At 49.1% G+C, this 19,448-nt stretch overlaps 1 protein-coding gene across 1 annotated transcript; it reads left to right on the plus strand.

The window, feature by feature from the left end:
- The first annotated feature begins 6,609 nt into the window (after nucleotides 1-6,609).
- On the plus strand, nucleotides 6,610-18,771 carry LOC140208571 (NACHT, LRR and PYD domains-containing protein 3-like). The gene is given in 8 exon segments (XM_072277328.1): nucleotides 6,610-6,670; nucleotides 7,888-8,054; nucleotides 8,821-8,992; nucleotides 9,091-9,156; nucleotides 15,940-17,677; nucleotides 18,128-18,214; nucleotides 18,370-18,537; nucleotides 18,684-18,771. Coding segments are annotated over 8 exon segments (2,547 nt in total).
- The last annotated feature ends 677 nt before the right edge of the window (nucleotides 18,772-19,448 follow it).

Here is a 19,448-nt window from a genome sequence, read left to right on the forward strand (position 1 = left end):
TTTCTTTTAGGAAAGACGAGGTAGATCTTGCAGTAGTACTTATATTAACAAATATTGCCGTAATTCTCACTGACCGTAGATAAAAATTGAAAATTCTACCCTCTTTCGACAATATACCTCCTGTACCTAATAATGTGGACACTGAGTGCATGTCCGGGTTCTGCTGCTGTTGCCCGTCTGCTTCAATGCTGACCACTACACTACCGTCCGCTTCAATACTGACCACTGCGCTACCGTCCGCTTCAATACTGACCACTACACTACCGTCCGCTTCAATACTGACCACTGCGCTACCGTCCGCTTCAATACTGACCACTACACTACCGTCCGCTTCAATACTGACCACTGCACTACCGTCCGCTTCAATACTGACCACTACACTACCGTCCGCTTCAATACTGACCACCGCGCTACCGTCCGCTTCAATACTGGCCACTACACCACCGTCCGCTTCAATACTGACCACTACACTACCGTCCGCTTCAATACTGAAAACTGTGCTACCGTCCGCTTCAATACTGACCACTACGCTACCGTCCGCTTCAATACCGACCACTACGCTACCGTCTGCTTCAATACTGACCACTGCGCTACCGTCCGATTCAATACTGACCACTACACTACCGTCCGCTTCAATACTGACCACTACACTACCGTCCGATTCAATACTGACCACTACACTACCGTCCGCTTCAATACTGACCACTACGCTACCGTCCGCTTCAATACTGAACACTGCACTGCTGTCCGCTTCGATACTGACCACCACGCTACCGTCCGCTTCAATACTGACCACTACACTACCGTCCGCTTCAATACTGACCACTGCGCTACCGTCCGCTTCAATACTGACCACTGCACTACCGTCCGCTTCAATACTGACAACTACACTACCGTCCGCTTCAATACTGACCACTACACTACCGTCCGCTTCAATACTGAAAACTGCGCTACCGTCCGCTTCAATACTGAACACTGCACTGCTGTCCGCTTCGATACTGACCACCACGCTACCGTCCGCTTCAATACTGACCACTACACTACCGTCCGCTTCAATACTGACCACTGCACTACCGTCCGCTTCAATACTGACCACTGCGCTACCGTCCGCTTCAATACTGACCACTACACTACCGTCCGCTTCAATACTGACCACTACGCTACCGTCCGCTTCAATACTGAACACTGCGCTACCGTCCGCTTCAATACTGACCACTGCACTACCGTCCGCTTCAATACTGACAACTACACTACCGTCTACTTCAATACTGACCAACGCGCTACCGTCCGCTTCAATACTGACCACGGCACTAGCGTCCGCTTCAATACTGACCACCACGCTACCGTCTGCTTCAATACTGACCACTACACTACCGTCCGCTTCAATACTGACCACTACGCTACCATCCGCTTCAATACTGACCACTACACTACCGTCCGCTTCAATACTGACCACTACACTACCGTCTACTTCAATACTGACCAACGCGCTACCGTCCGCTTCAATACTGACCACGGCACTAGCGTCCGCTTCAATACTGACCACCACGCTACCGTCTGCTTCAATACTGACCACTACACTACCGTCTGTTTCAATACTGACCACTGCACTACCGTCCGCTTCAATACTGACCACTGCGCTACCGTCCGCTTCAATATTGACCACCACGCTACCGTCCACTTCAATACTGACCACTACGCCACAGCCCGCTTCAATACTGGTCACTACACCACCGTCCGCTTCAATACTGACCACTGCGCTACCGTCCGCTTCAATACTGACCACTACACTACCGTCCGCTTCAATACTGACCACTGCGCTACCGTCCGCTTCAATACTGACCACGGCACTAGCGTCCGCTTCAATACTGACCACTGCACTACTGTCCGCTTCAATAGTGACCACCACGCTACCGTCCGCTTCAATACTGACCACCGCGCTACCGTCCGCTTCAATACAGACCCCTACGCTACCGTCCGCTTCAATGCTGACCACTGCGCTACCGTCCGCTTCAATACTGACCACTGCGCTACCGTCCGCTTCAATACTGACCACTACGCTACGGTCCGCTTCAATACTGACCACTACACTACTGGTCCCTTCAATACTGACCACTACACTGCCGTCCGCTTCAATACTGACCACCGCGCTACCGTCCGCTTCAATATTGACCACCGCGCTACCGCCCGCTTCAATACCGACCACTGCACTACTATCCGCTTCAATACTGACCACCACGCTGCCGCCCGCTTCAATACTGACCACTACACTACCGTCCGCTTCAATACTGACAACTACACTACCGTCCGCTTCAATACTGACCACCGCGCTACCGTCCGCTTCAATACTGACCACTACACTACCGTCCGCTTCAATACCGACCACTACGCTACCGTCCGCTTCAATACTGATCACTGCAATACCGTCCGCTTCAATACTGACCACCGCGCTACCGTCCGCTTCAATACTGACCACTGCACTACCGTCCGCTTCAATACTGACCACTGCAATACCGTCCGCTTCAATACTGACCACTACGCTACCGTCCGCTTCAATACTGACCACTGCGCTACCGTCCGCTTCAATACTGACCACTACGCTACCGTCCACTTCAATACTGACCACTGCACTACCGTCCGCTTCAATACTGAACACTACACTACCGTCCGCTTCAATACTGACCACTACGCTACCGTCCGCTTCAATACTGACCACTGCGCTACCGTCCGCTTCAATACTGACCACTACACTATTGTCCGCTTCAATACTGACCACTACACTACCGTCCGCTTGAATACTGACCACTGCAATACCGTCCGCTTCAATACTGACCACTACGTTACCGTCCGCTTCAATACTGACCACTGCGTTACTGTCCGCTTCAATACTCACCACCGCGCTACCGTCCGCTTCAATACTGACCACTACGCTACCGTCCGCTTCAATACTGACCACTACAGTACCGTCCGCTTCAATACTGACCACTACAGTACCGTCCGCTTCAATGCTGTCCACTGCAATACCGTCCGCTTCAATACTGACCACTACGCTACCGTCCACTTCAATACCGACCACTACGCTACCGTCCGCTCCAATACTGACCACCGCGCTACCGTCCGCTCCAATACTGACCACTACGCTACCGTCCGCTTCAATACCGACCACTACGCTACCGTCCGCTCCAATACTGACCACCGCGCTACCGTCCGCTCCAATACTGACCACTACGCTACCGTCTGCTTCAATACCGACCACTACGCTACCGTCCGCTCCAATACTGACCACCGCGCTACCGTCCACTCCAATACTGACCACCACGCTACCGTCCGCTTCAATGCTGATCACCACGCTACCGGGCCGATACGTTTATCAACTTCAGCTTCCTTTCACTGACTTAGTAGAATTAGAGGTAACACGACTTTTTCCTCGGGTACTGGATGAATGGGAACATTTGCCTGTATTCCCTGTTATTCGATAAAGACGGGGAGTTGATCGTATTCACTATAATTTAGATGGTGTGGAGATTTTATCCACTGGTGTTCAGATGAAGGAATTGAGCCCGTGCTGGGGACCTCAAACATAATGCGGAGTCCAGACAGGAATTTGGAGAACATGTTTGCTACTGCAGGGGGAAATGAAACAGGTGAAGATTGATGGGGTTATTTTTCTGAGGTGGAACTATTGTGTCTTTGAAATTCTCCTCTCAAAGGAAAAGAGAAATAGAGATTAGTTTTTCAATGTGTTTAATTCCACATCACAGAGATTCTTGACAGGCAAGGGAGTGAGGTGTTGCAGGCTGTCACAGGGATGTGTCACTGAGATCATAGTCCAGTTGTGATCATAGAGAATGGCGGAACAGGACTGACGGGGCGAATGTCCTCTAACTATTTTAACATACCAGCGGCGAACTCTGAGAGATCCGAGACTAAGTGAATTTAATGTTTGGTGTTTCTCCATCCAGGAGGACCAATAGATTTATTTGTAAAATAAGTACGATGCCAGGCAAATTCGCCGGCGGGAAATGATCATAATTTCATTTGATTCTACTGAGACATGGTAGCTTGTTTCCAGCAAGTGAGCAATGAACTGAAGGGGCAGGACGTCCTTATCTTGCTGTCGACTTTGGCCATTTGTTATCTCTGGGAGATGCTTATTTCGGCACAGTTGCTAAGTTACTGTAATGGTCCAACTGCAGACAACTGTTAAAAATGGCTCTTTATAAACAGGGTGACCTTGAAGTCAGCTCCAGGCAGAGGGAGCGCAGTAAAATCTGCAGAAAGGGAATGCGTCCTGTTCAGAAGAGAACATTATTCCAAATACATAATATTCCATCAGAGTTCAGAGCGCCCTTCCTTTCCCTGTCTCTGTGCAATAAAACCAGGGCGATCTCTGCCCTGAGCTGTCGCTGAGGTTTATCATCTGACAATATACTGGTCCCAAGGTGAACAATAAATTAAAGCGGCAACACAAGCCGAACCGAACCAGGATGCGGGTTGTGATTCCTCTCTAGAGCAGATCAAATATTCTAGAGAGAGGAAATTAATGCACCGCTTGCACTGTGGTATTAATTCTGGTTCCGACCACTTGTAAGAGTGACTTGTTCATGGAAGTTAAGCTTTTATGTGGTTTAACACAAGCGTTGAGGAACAAGGTGTCGCGTTACGTGTTGAATAGACTGAAGCTCAGGTTTATGAGTGAGTTATCGACAGAACATTGCTCAGGGTGTGTTCACTTACTGTTACGGACAATAACATTCAGATGTTCAGATTCTTTGGAAACAGACTCAGGAGTTCAGCACCAGGTAAGGACAGAGGCTATAGGGGGAGATGTTATGGTATTTTATTACGCCCACTGGTATTTCTCGTGTTTCTACCTGTTCAATATTTAAATAATGGATTCGTGTGTTTATTTTTATTCTGTGTATTTTTTTTTAGCAAAGACAGTGTATATCTGTTAGTGATAAAATAAAAATCCCAGCAATAAAACTCACCGGCAGTTTAAGTAAATATGGAAGTCTACTCTCAGTGGGCATTTTACTTTGTACAACTTGCACCTAATGGTGTGGGCACTGAGAGTGTTCGGGGTCTCCTGCTGCTCTACGCCGTCCAAAATCAATGTTCGGCGTTCAGTGACGCCCTTCTGCACCCCACTGTTGGGCGCATGGTTATTTGAGTTACTGTCGCCTTCCTGTCAGATTATATCAATCTGGCTAATCTTCTTGATCTCTCTCATTAACAAGGCGTTTTCGTCCGCAGAACTGCCGCGATTTTGTGCGTGCAAATCCAAGGAGAAGGACATCCAATTTGATAACTTTTTCGCTGTTAAAATAAAGAACTATATAAAGGAAATGTGTCATATAAACAGATACTATTTAAAATGATTAGCAAACTGAGGAACATCTGTAGCGGCCAATTCTAACCAAACCAAGTTGTCATTGCCTGCGATCCCCACGGACTTGATATACTTGTATGACGCGCCCTCGGCTCCAATAAAGGTTGTTTCAAAAGTCAAAGGCATGTACTCGATCCTTTATTAGCGATCAGCAAACGTACAACCTTGAAGCAAAGACGCGTACAAGTACACAAGTGTAACCTCAGCGTAAACGAGCCGATGATTGCAGAAGATACGCCCCCCGGCTGAATACTGCGCCGAACAAAGCATAAATATGTAACTGATCCCTTCGCGTTTACCACGTCGCCACTGATGCGACAAGTTACCATAAAAAGCATCATAAATACACAACGCAGAATACAATGCAGATAGAGAACAGATACATGGCTCCCACACACAGGCTCAGCTCTGATACAGGGTTTTCCACCTGGAATATTAACAGGCTGTCTGTTTTGTTGAATAATTCTAGTATTTTGTTTATTTATTTTAAAAGCGTTTTTGTCAGCTCGCTCTTTTGGATGAATGGCGGATCTACATTGTGTTTAACAAGTGTCATGTAACTCTGATAATGGCCATCTGAATGCTCAAAGAAATCTTGACCGGAGTTCAGGCGTTAATTATGTTCTTAAGGTCCTGCTGGAGAAACTATAGTGCTTCAGGACAAAATGTCGCGAAGTTATGGGTGATTCTGCGTTGTTCAGGATGTCAGAGGGTTTCTATATAGACTCAAACCGCATATTGCCAGAAGCGTCAACGTCAGGCGATGTTAAACTGAAATGAGACGGGGAGAATCAGGTGTGACTGAGAAATCTGTATAATTCAGTGACGAGAGGAATAGGTGTCCCATTTGTCCATTACTCACCATAGCACCACCAGTGGTAGGAGGACCAAAGCAGTCTGCTCAGCCTGTCTAACCATTCCATTGACACATCACTCCCGGTCCAAGACACAGGATTGGTTCCTAAAACAGAATTGCCTACAATATAGCGAGCAGATACCCTGGAGAATCCTGGCCCAGTGTACAATCCATGGAGAGAGTGGAAATGGGCATTGTGTGGCTGTGGGTAGCTGGCCGCGGGTAGGTCAGGCCATGTCAAGATGTTTGGAAGAGAACGACTCAGTTAAAGTGCTTTCATTTACACCTCAAATAATAGCTGAATATTCTGTTAATCTTGTTTGTTACAAAGCAGAAAAATCTGACCAGAACTGTCCTCAAAATGGATAACGGAATGAGCAGTGGAGGAGTTCCAATGACGTCAACATCGGGAAAGGACACGGGTATGTTGGCGAATTATTTTAATTTATAAATATTGCCTTGACTACGTGTCTGGATTTAATTCAATATCGGCAAGTCACAAAATATTTGTGAAAACTGAGCAGAGAGATGAGAGAGAGAGTTACCATCTCTGGGGGAAACACAGTCACACGTGGAAGGGGTACAATTACCGTCTGCTCCTGCTCCTCCAGAAGATTGAGATACACATTAAAACAGTGAGGTGTTCCAGAGCACAGGAATTTTGCAGATGCTGGAAGTTTCGAGCAGCACAAAGACACACAAAATTTTGGCTGAACTCAGCAGGTCAGGCAGCATCCATCGAGAGGAATAAACAGTTAACGTTTCAAACCAGGACCACAAGGAATAGAAAGTAATCTGACAATATCCAGAATTTCTGCCCCTTCATTTCCAGTCTGATGAAGGGCCTTGGCCCGAAACGTTCATTGTTTATTCTCCACCGTAGATGCTGCCTGGCATGCTGAGTACCTCCAGAAATTTGTGAGATATCCCAGAGATTTTCTGAGGAAGGGGTTGACCAGAATTGCAGAAAGTAACCCAGGGCAAAGCAGTGGTGATGGGCAGTACCAGGAGAGTGATGGTGATGGGTTACTACTGTATATTCCCAGCAATAGGCAGAGTCCTTTCCAAACACGGAGGTATATTCTCGGGGACACGAAACAGCAGCCTTCCACAGATGGAACTATACCCCCTTCTACACCCCCGGTGCCCCCCAACACGCACCCCCCCCGGCCCAAGCCCTTTCCTCTCCCCCCCCCACCCAACCAATGTATATATATTCGGACTGTATTTGGTGATCTTGTGGGCACATGGCCAAGTGGTTAAGGCATTCGACTAGCGATCTGAATGTCGTGAGTTCGAGCCCCAGCCGAGGGAATGTGTTGTGTCCTTGAGCAAGACACCTAATCACACATTGCTCTGCGATGACACTGCTGCCAAGCTGTATGGGTCCTAATGCCCTTCCCTTGGACAACATCAGTGTCGTGGAGAGGGGAGACTTGCAGCATGGGCAACTGCTGTCTTCCATACAAATTTGCCCAGACCTGCGCCCTGGAGTGTGAAGACTTTCCGGGCGCAGATCCATGGTCTCGCAAGACTAACGGCTGCCTTTATTATTTGGTGATCTTTAGGTTCCAGAGAGAAAGTTGCTGCCCAATATGGGGTCGGTAAATTCTTTAATTTTCGCCATTTTCCTTCACAGGTCCGAGCTCAGTGATCACCGAGCTCCTGGCAAGCTGGGACGATTTCCAGCTGCTGCAGTTGACGGATTTCTACCGGGACAGGCTGGAGCAGGCGATGGAAGGAGGGGTGCACGGAGTGAGCCTGGCGTTAACGGCCAAGAATCAGTTCAGCGGAGAGGAACATCGGGTGAGTGGGAGGGAGAATGGGTTTGAATGTTCACACGTCACAGGACTGATGGGTGTCGGAACTCTGACTCAGCGGATAATAAAGCATAAAAATAAATCAGAAATGAATATATATAATTCTTAAAACTGTGAATTTGAAGGAATGATTAAAAAAAGGTGTAAACACTCCAGTGGCGGCTCAATGTTCAGAGCGAGGGGAGCCGGTAACAATTGTATGAGGTAGCAGTAAAGGAGTTTAAGTGGAAATATGGTAGGAACTTTCATTCTGGGAAGACTGTACAGCGTGACGGTACGATGTCAGTGAGAATTGGGGCATCAGTCATGGATGCCACAGGAGCTGGAGTGTGTTCTGTTCTGGGTGGAGATGATTGTGTTACAATCTGTAACTGCAAACAGTGTGGATCGGGGAATACTGCCATGTTGTAATGTGTAATCACTGAATAAACCTCCACCAGAAAAGGCAAAGGAAAGGCGTCAGGTGTCAGCCGGTAATCCGCTGTCATGTTGGACACTGGCCGACTGAGGAAATGAATCACAACATCTTCTCTGCAACTTCTCTGAGACTGTTCACTCTGTTATAAAAATCTTCCTAACTTCTTCATCAGTGATCATTATTTTCTGATTTCTGTTTACACCATCTAATCCAGTGAGGAATTATTTATGGATTTTGACTGCTCAGTGTGATCCCGTTACAGAGCACATTATTTACTTCTCATTCTCTGTGTGAATCTGTCAGTCCCCAATATGTTCACCGTTACTCTTCACAGAAAATCTCTGATCTCGCTGATAAGGGAGAGCGGGCGGACAGTTCTAAACTCCTCCTGAGCCTGGTGATGGAGAAAGGCTCCCGCGCCCGGAGGGTGATGTGGGAAACCTTTGTGAAAATGCAGAACTGTGTCCCAAATTTGGACAAAATACTGAAGGAAATACAGATATATGGTGAGATAATATCAGCAATTAATTTAAATTTGGATCACAACACAGCACACTTTACAAATTTACAAAAATGATTTCCTCAATTTGTTTAAATTCATCAGGTTGTGATCTCTCCCATCGACCAATTCCCGCTCAACTTTTACTAGAGTTTCTCAGTGAGCTGAAAGGTAAGTGACCGTGCATTGAACATTGCAGAGTATAACACTGAGATAAGCCATTAGGCCTATCATATTGTGCCGAAACAGCTAAGAAGTAAATCAGACACACCCAAGCTCTAATCTCTGCTTCCTACACCATGTCCATATGCGTCCATCTTCCTTACATCCATGTGTCTATCCAAACGTCTCTCAGAAGTCTCTAACAATTTGCCTCTACCACCGTACCAGGCAGTGCATTCCAGGCATCCACGACTCTCTGATTTAAAAAAAAACTATCTCTCACATCTCCCATAATCCAACCCCCTCTCACCTTCACTGCAGGCCCTCTAGTAATAGACATTTGAACCCCAGGAAACCTATTCTCTCTGTCTACTCTATCTAAGCCTCTCATAATGTTGTCAACCTGTGTCAGAGCTCCCTCGGCCTCCGATGGTCCAGAGAAAACAATCTAATTTTCTCCAGCCTCTCGTGATAGCACATGCCCTCTGAACCAGACAGCATCCTGGTGAATCTCTTGTGCTCCCTCTCTAAAGCCTCAACATCCCTCCGGTAGTGGGGAAATTGGAACGGTACGCAATGGCCCAGATGTGGCTGAAGCAGAGTTCATAATGTTGAAACCTGACCTCTGTTTCCACCAACGGTGGTACTTTACGTCGGGCGGTTAAATTGTTGAGCCACAAAAATCTGACCAGGTAAATGTTGGGACTGTGACAGAGAACACAGTGAGACACAGGGAAACATGTTTCCTAGAGGGAGAGATTTCAAAGAACATTTTGAGGAAAGAGGCAGAGAGCTGGCGAGTTTGACTAGAGTTGTCACACCGCTCTGGCACCTGCAACTACAGATCCCCACCGGAGTCTGGGTGGAGAAGGGGGTGATCCGGAGAATGAAAAAAAAAACACACGAAAAAGTCAAAACCTTCTCTTGCCAGTCACTGCCCCCTCCTGAACAGCCTCATCCTTAACCATTTTCTAAACTCCCCCAGTTCCTGCAGATTATCTTTTCTTAGAGTTGGGCGTCCACTGAAGTTCCAGTCACAGAATAGTAATAATAGCATCACTTTAGTTAGAAAAGCAGGTAACATCCCAACCGGTCTGTTCAACCACAGAGCAGCATATGAACACCGCTGTGTTCACATCTGCACTCCCCAGTACAAACACTGCTACAGTGTTAGAGAGGGTGAGATTGGGGGACATATTCCTCAGCTCAGTCCACAGAAGCTGAAATTCCTGTCTACCGGCGTTGTGTGATGGACACTGTGGAAGGGTGAGAGATGGGAATTAGGACAGGGAAACCGAGAGTTGTGGGATCGTGACAAGGAAGGTGCAAAGGACTGAAAACATCTATAAATAATATTGTAATTAGTTAAATTGTGATGGTCTGGATGGGAAGCTCACTACATCCATAAACCCATCATGTCAGTGAGAATGGAGCCCGGGACAGTGCATGGGCTCAGAGATTGTGAGGCTTCATCATCGCAGACTGAGTTGGATAGAGGAGAGAGCGTAAGAAAGACAAATATCACAAAACTTATTAACATTGCATCAGCCCATGTTTCACTGATTATTCGAACCTCTTAACAGAAATATAAGGAATCTCAGCCAGAATCTTGGTTCAGTCTCTTTCATTTACAAGAACAAATCCCAAAGACAATAATTTAAATCTGAGACCAGAGATAGACAAATCAGGAAGTTTACAAACTACTCACGTCTTTGTCACCTCTGTTAATGATGTTCCAGTCCACATCCGGTCAATGAAAACCCCCAGTTTCCCTGCACCATGGGTTTGGTAAATCGCCACAAGCTTGTCCTTCACTAATCCTCATGTTGTTTGCTGAGGGAACAGACATGACAGTGAATTTCCCACAACCATTTCTGAATATCAAACAGATACACTCCCTGATTATTGAAGAACATCATTTCTCCCATTCTCACACTCTCTAAAGTAAATATGTACACAATCAATGTTTTCCTACGCTCCCAATCACAGCCAAATACATTGAATGGAGACCCCAAACACTCCTGACAGGGTCCTAAAACACTGTGAGACCCCAGACGTCCCTGACAGGGTCCTGACACACTTTGAGGCCCCACACACCCCTGTCAGAGTCGTGACATACTGTGAGACCCCGCACACCCCTGACAGGGTGATGACACAATGTGAGACCCTACAAGACCCTAACAATGTCCTGACACACTATGAGACGCCATCCACTCCTGACAGGGTCCTAACACACTGTGACACCCCCAACACGTCCCTGACAGGGTCCTGACAGACGGTGTAACCCCACACACTGCTGACAGCATCCTGACAGATTGAGAGTCCCCAAACACCCCTGACAGGTCCCGGACACACTGTGAGATGACACACATCCATGAAAGGGGCCTGGCACACTGTGAGACCACACACACCCCTGTCAGGGTCCTGACACACTGTGAGACCCTGCACAACTTTGACAGGATGCTGACACACTGTGAGACCCCACACTCCCCTGACAGGGTCCTGACACACTGTGAGACACCACACACCACTCTCAGTGTCCTAAATCACCCCTGACAGTGTCCTGAAACACTGTGAGACCACAGACATCCCTGACAGGGTCCTGACACAGTGTGACACCCGACACACACCTGGCAGGGTCCTGACACATTGTGAGACCCCACACACTCCTGACAGGTTCCTGACAGACTGTGAGACCCCCCACACACTTGACAGGTTGCTGACACACTGTCAGAACCCACACACCACTGACAGTGTCCTGATACACTGTGAGAACCCACACACACCTGATTGGGCCCTGACACACCACACACTCCTGACAGAGTCCTGACACAATGTGAGAACCCACACACACCTGACAGGGTCCTGACACACTGTGAGATATTACATATCCTTGATAGGGTCCTGACACACGGTGAGACCCCACACACCCCTGACAGGGTCCTGACACACTGTGAGACCCATGATGTACCTGAAAGTGTCCTGACACTCTGTGAGACACCAAACACCCCTGACAGGGTCCTGAGACACTGTGAGACCGCACACACCCCTGACAGGATCCTGACACACTGTGAGACCCCACACATCCATGACAGGGTCCTGACAGACCGTGAGACCCCACACGTCCCTGACAGTGTCCAAACACACTGTGAGACCCCGCACACCCTTGCCAGGGTCCTGACACACTGTGATACCTCGCACACCCCTGGCAGGTTCCTGACAGACTGTGAGACACCACACACACCTGACAGGGTCCTGACACACTGTGATACCCCACACACGCCTGACACGGTACTGACACGCTGTGAGACACCACACGCTATTGACAGGTTCCTGACACACTGTGAGACCCTGCACACGTCTGACACGGTCCTGGCACACTGTGAGACCCAACACACCCCTGTTAGGGGACTGAAACTCTGTGAGACCCGACACACTCCTGACAGAACCCTGTCAGGGGTGTGTGGTGTCTCACAGTGGGTCCTGACACACTGTGAGACACCACACGTCCCTGACAGGGTGCTGACACAGCGTGAGATACCACACACCCCTGACAGTGCCCTGACACACTGTCAGAACCCACACACCCCTCACAGTGTCCTTATACACTGTGAGAACCCACACACCCCTGACAAGGTCCTGACACACTGTGACACTCCACACATGTCTGACAAGGTCTTGACACACTGTGAGAACCCAATGTGAAACCTCACAAGTCCCTGACAAGGTCCTTACGCACTGTGAGACACCACACACTCTTTTGGGCGTCCTGACATACTGTGATAACCCGCACACCCCTGACAGGTTCCTGACACAATGTGAAACCCCAGAAGTATGACAGTATGACAATGAGACCCTACACAACCCTGACAGGGTCCTGACACATTGTGAGATACCACACACCTCTGACAGGATCCTGACACACTGTGAGACCGCACACAACCGGACAGGGTCCTGAGACACTGTGAGACCCCAACCGTCCCTGACAGGGTGCTGACACACTGTGAGACCTCGCAAGCCCTTGACAGGTTTCTGACAGACTGTGAGAAAGCACACACACCTTGCAGTGTCCTGAAGCACTGTGATACCCCAGACGTCCATGATAGTGTCCTGACACACTGTGAGACCCCACACACGCCTCACAGGTTCCTGACAGACTGTGAGACCCCACACACCCCTGATAGGGTCCTGACAGACTGTGAGACCCCACACACTCCTGACAGGGTCCTGACAGACTGTGAGACACCACACACCCCTGACAGGTTCCTGACATACGGTGACACACCACATGTCCCTGACAGGGTCCTGACACTGTGAAACCCCAGAAAACCTTGGCAGTGTGCTGACAAACTGTGAGACCACACATACCCTGACACACTGTGAGACCCCACACACCACTCTGTGTCCTAAATCACCCCTGACAGCGTCCTGACACACCGTGAAACCCCACAAGTACCTAGCATGTACCTGTCACACTGTGAAACCTCACACACCCATGACAAGGTCCTGACACACTGTGAGACTACACACACCCCTGACAGGGTCCTGACGGACTGTGAGACCCCACACACCCCTGACAGGGTCCTGACACACTGTGAGACCCCACACACCCCTGATAGGGTCCTGACAGACTGTGAGACACCAAACGCCACTGTTAGTGTCCTAAATCACCCCAGACAGTGTCCTGAAACACTGTGAGACCACAGACATCCCTGACAGTGTCCTGACAGACCATGAGACCCCACACACTCCTGACAGGGTCCTGACACAGCATGAGACCCCACACACCCCTGACAGGGTCCAGAAACACCATCAGATCCCACACACCCCTGACAGCGTCCTGACACACTGCGTGACACCACACACCTCTGACAGGGTTCGGACACACTGTGAGACCTTACACACCCCTGACAGGGACCTGACACAGTGTGAGACCACACACGTCCCTGACAGTGTCCTGACACAATGTGAAACCCCACACAACCTTGGCAGGGTGCTGACGCACTGTGAGATACCACACACCCCTGACAGGGTCCTGACACACTGTGAGACACCACACACCCCTGACGGGGTCCGGACACACTGTGAGGCACAACACACCACTCTCAGTGTCCTAAATCAGCTGGGATGGTGTCCTGAAACGCTGTGAGACCACAGACGTCCCTGACAGGGTCCCGACACATCGTGAGACCCCACACACCCCTGACGGGTTCCTGAAACACCATGAGACCCCACACGTCCCTGACAGGTTCCTGACACAATGAGACACCCCACACACCCCTGACAGCGTCCTGACACACTGCGAAACCCCACAAGTACCTGACAGTGTCCTTACACACTGTGAGTCCGCACACGTCCCTGACAGGGTCCTGACACACTGTGAGACCCCACGCACCCCTGACAGGGTCCTGACACACTGTGACACCCTATACATCCCTGGCAGGTTCCTGACACACTGTGACACCCCACACATGTCTGATAGGGTCTTGACACACTGTGAGAACCCATACACACCTGACCGGTTCCTGACATACTGTCCGGACCCACACACAACTGACAAGGTCCTCACACACTGTGAGACCCCACACACTCCTGGCAGTGTTCGGACACACTGTGAGACACCAAGTGCCACTGTCAGCGTCCTAAATATCCCCAGACAGTGTCCTGAAACACTGAGACCACAGACATCCCTGACAGGATCCTGACACACCATGAGACCACACACAGTCCTGACAGGGTCCTGACGCACTGTGAGACCCCACATGTCCCTGATATGTTCCTGACACACTCTGAGACCCTGCACACATCTAACAGAGTCCTGACACACTGTGAGACCCCACATATCCATGACAGAGCCCTGACACACTGTGAGACCCCACAAGTCCCTGACAGGGTCCATACACACTGTGAGACACCACACACTCTTGACAGCGTCCTGACATACTGTGATACCCCGCACACCCCTATAAGGGTCCTAAAACACTGTGACCCACACGTCCCTGGCAGGGCCCTGACACACTGTGACACCCCACACAGTCCAGGCAGGGTTCTGACACACTGTGAGACCCCACACACCTCTGACAAGGTTCTAAAACACTGTGAGACCCCACACACCCGTGACAAGGTCCTGACAGACAGTGAAACCCCACACGACCCTGACAGGGTCCTGACACACTGTGAGACCCCACACACCCCTGACAGGGTCCTGAGACTCTGTCGGATCCCACACACTCCTGGCAGGGTCCAGACAGGGTCCAAACACCCACGACAGGATTCGAACACACTTTATGATCCCACACACCCCAACCACCCACCCACAGTGCAGGTGCTGATCAGCATAGCTACCACTTTGTATTTTGAATAAGTAATGGTGAGAGGGGAGAGGGACCTGTGATTGCCCGACCTGTTCCTTTGACAGAATGCCCACTACCTTTTTCTCCATCTCCATACGCCACATCAACACTGGGGAGTAAAAGTTTCTTCCACAGGAATAAATGACAGCTGTGACAGTAGTGGGAGGTTGTCCAGTATGGGACATTTGGGGGACAGTGAACTACCCGGGAAATACTCACCTTCACAGCACAGTTAATTGTGAAAATGTGATGATCTGGTGTTTATCTAGACCAGGCCTCCGTCCAGTCTAGGATCTGTTAATGGAATTTACTTTACTGTACGAGCATCCATTGATTAATCCAATTAATGCAATAGCTTTGAGCTAACTCTTGTGTATTTAAATACTGAGTTCTGAGGTGAGGCATCTAACAGTTTGTTCACTGTCTGTTCCCATGGAAGATGCTCAACAGAAACACAAGGAGGCTCTGCGGGCACAAACTGAAACACTGAGAGTGAACACGATCCTGATGAGGGAGAAGGTGAAGGTTTTCCAGCTGGTTGATCGATACGCTGAGCTCACGGTCATTTCTACTGTCCGAGATCGGAGACTGGTGGAACATGAGCTGCTGGCAAGAGGCAGAGACCACGAGGAGTGGAGAGAGGAACATCTCCGCGGAGAGCTGGAAAAAATCCGCACTGATCAGCTGTTCCAGAGCAGCTTTTCCCGGAGTAATTCCAAATCTGGGAGTTCGGCAGCAGTGGCCGGAGTCCCGGGGATCGGGAAAACAACAATGGTACAAAAGATTGTCCATGACTGGGCCACAGGGAAAATATACCAACAATTCCAGTTTGTCTTCAGTTTCAAATTCCGGGATTTAAACACCATCACTTGTCAAATAAACCTGAGGGAACTGATTCTGGATCAGTATCCTTACTTTGGGAATTTACTCAGAGAGGTCTGGAAGAACCCAGAGGGATTGCTGTTTATATTTGATGGTTTGGATGAATTCAATGACAAAATTGATTTTGCTGACAGTCAGAGAAACACAGAACCTCGGTCCACATGCACAGATCCTGAATTCAAGTGCAAGGTGTCTGACATTTTGTACAGTTTAATCCAGCACAAGCTGCTCCCAGGGTGTTCAGTGCTGGTCACCACCCGTCCCACTGCGTTACATTTATTGAAAATGGCAGAGATCAGTGTCTGTGCTGAAATCCTGGGATTTGTTGGCAAGGAACAGAAGGAGTATTTCATCAGGCATTTTGAAGATCAGACGGTGGCAGCAGCTGTTTTCAAACACGTGGAGGAGAACAAGATTCTGTACACCATGAGCTACAACCCCTCCTACTGCTGGATCCTCGCTCTGGCACTGGGCCCCTTCTTCACACAAAGAGTCAGCGACCCGCAGCGAGTTCCCAAGACCATCACCCAACTGTATTCCTACTATATTTACAACTTCCTGAAAAACCACGGCCGTGAGATTGAGAACCCCCGTGATGTGTTTCTCAGGGTTGGTCAGATGGCCTTCAGAGGGGTGTCCCAGAAGAAGATTGTGTTCACAGATGGAGATTTGATCAACTACAATCTGCAGCCTTCCCAGTTCCTGTCCGGGTTCCTGATGGAGCTTTTGGAGAGAGAGGATTCTGCCCGGAGCGTGGTGTACACATTCCCACACCTCACCATCCAAGAGTTTGTAGCTGCAGTCGCACAATTCCTGACTCTACATCCCGAGAATATCCTGAAATTCCTCACTGAAGCCCACAGCACGACAGATGGGCGATTTGAGGTATTTCTCCGTTTCGTTGCTGGTCTCTCCAACCCAATGACAGCTCGGGGCCTGGAGGAGTTTCTGGGTCCATTTCCTCATCAAACAACCTGCCGGGTGATTGACTGGGTGAAGGAGGAGGTTAAACGCCAGAGTGGAAACACATGGAGTGAATCTGGTAAAAGGAGTCTCCTGAACACATTGCACTACCTGTTTGAGTCTCAGAATCGTGGACTGGCTCAGGCCACACTGGGATCTGTGGAAACACTTTCATTCAGTGGAATGACACTGACCCCGATTGACTGCGCGGTCCTGTCTCATGTCATCGGACTCTGTGATAGAATAAAACGTCTCGACCTGGAGTACTGTCACATTCACTGTGAGGGAATCCAGCGGCTGGGACCCGGGCTGCACAAGTGCCGGGAGTTGAGGTAACTTGATTTATCTCTCACTCTGAACTGTGAAACTGTTCCATTGTGTTGTTTCGATGTAAAGGGATTTGGGTAAATCTGTGATAAATCAGATTGAGAAGAGTTGTGACAAACGCCATCCCCTTACCTCCTGTGGGATTTCTCTTAGCTGTTACCCTTCTCCTGTGGGATCTCTCTTATCCCTGCCCCTTCCGACCCTCTCACGTCAGGAACACGTTTCTAACCATCGAGGAATGGGACAGAATATGTGGAGTTTACAGGGTCACACCGACAGACGAAATTACCGACATTCGGTGAATACCCTGGAGCTGGACAGTGAGGGACATTGGCGGTGATGGGAACTCCGATCAGTGATTTACTGAAGGGTTTAATGTTTCCTGAAATATCCGAGTGAGAGAAAGACCCACGGTTTGAATCACTTTGTTCATCAATTTGTCTGTTTGTGTTTAGACTGAGTGGTAATAAACTGGGAGATTCAGGAGTGAAACTGGTGTCTGCGGCTCTGAGGAACCCGGAGTGTAAAATACAGAAACTGGTGTAAGTACCAGACTGTGGGAGATTGTGTTTACAGTCACTGGGTGTCTGACATTGAACATTACTGTGATCAGTAATTGTGTTACTGATAAACACTGGGGATTTGTACCATCTCCTGTCTCTCTGTGTCCTTCACCCTCACTCTCTCTCATCTCCAGGCTGTGGGGTGTCGGTCTCACAGATTCTGTTGCCGAGGATCTCGTCTCCGCTCTCAGTACAAACCCATCACTGACGGTGCTGAGCCTGGGATTAAACTCGCTGACAGACCGAACTGTCCCCGCTCTCCGCCGCCTCATATTGACCCTCCCGAGTCTGGAGTAGATCTGGTGAGTGTTTGTGTTAACGTTCAATGTGATAAAATAGCAGCGGATCCGCGGGTTTTCTGGTGATATTTGTCTGTGAGTGTTGTCCCCTGTTACTGACACTGTTGTGTAATCTGTTTATTTCATCTTTATTCTCCCATCTGTTTCAGGCTGTGGTACAATCGGTTCAGTGAGACCGGGGAGAAGGAACTGAGATCTCTGCAGGGAGTCAAACCTGGACTGAGAGTGACCGTGTGAACATCTGAATGTGTGAACATCCCCGCCCGCGGGATGCCGACAGTTTGGCCGATTCCACGCGCCAGGTTTAATTCCCAACCGTTTTTAACGGAACTAGCTTCAAGCTCGCGCTGTGCGTCGTTCGCTGTTCTCCCGTGGTGACGTATTTCCACCTCCTGTCCAGCGCGCTGCTTCCGCCGGATGTGCGGTTTCGAGAGCCCGGGGAATGACACAGACGGGAAGAGCCCGGGGGCCGGGGCTCAGTCTGGGACACCGGTGTCCCGGGGTGGGATTATCCTGGGAGTGCGTAATGCTGGCTGGCTTGCTGCGTTCACGGGCAACTTTTACGTTTGATGCCGGGGAATTACACAGTCAAGAAGGGCCCGATGATGGCGGGTTTTTTTCTGAGACAACGGTGACTCCTGACCGGCGTGGATAACTGCACTCACATCATCTCTATACTGATTCCACAACCTACGGACTCACTTTCAAAGAATTTACAACTCATGTCATTATTATTTAATATTTTATTTGCACAAATTTCCCTTCCTTTGCACGTTGCTTGTTGATTAGTCTTTGTTTTTGTATAGTTTTTCATAAATTCTGCTATATTGATTTATTGTCCTGTAAATGACTGCAATAAAATGAATCTCGGGGTAGTATATGGTGACAAATAAGAACTTTGATAATAAGCAACA

The sequence above is a fragment of the Mobula birostris genome, chromosome 13, assembly GCF_030028105.1.
Source record: "Mobula birostris isolate sMobBir1 chromosome 13, sMobBir1.hap1, whole genome shotgun sequence".
In the NCBI taxonomy this organism is placed as follows: domain Eukaryota; kingdom Metazoa; phylum Chordata; class Chondrichthyes; order Myliobatiformes; family Myliobatidae; genus Mobula; species Mobula birostris.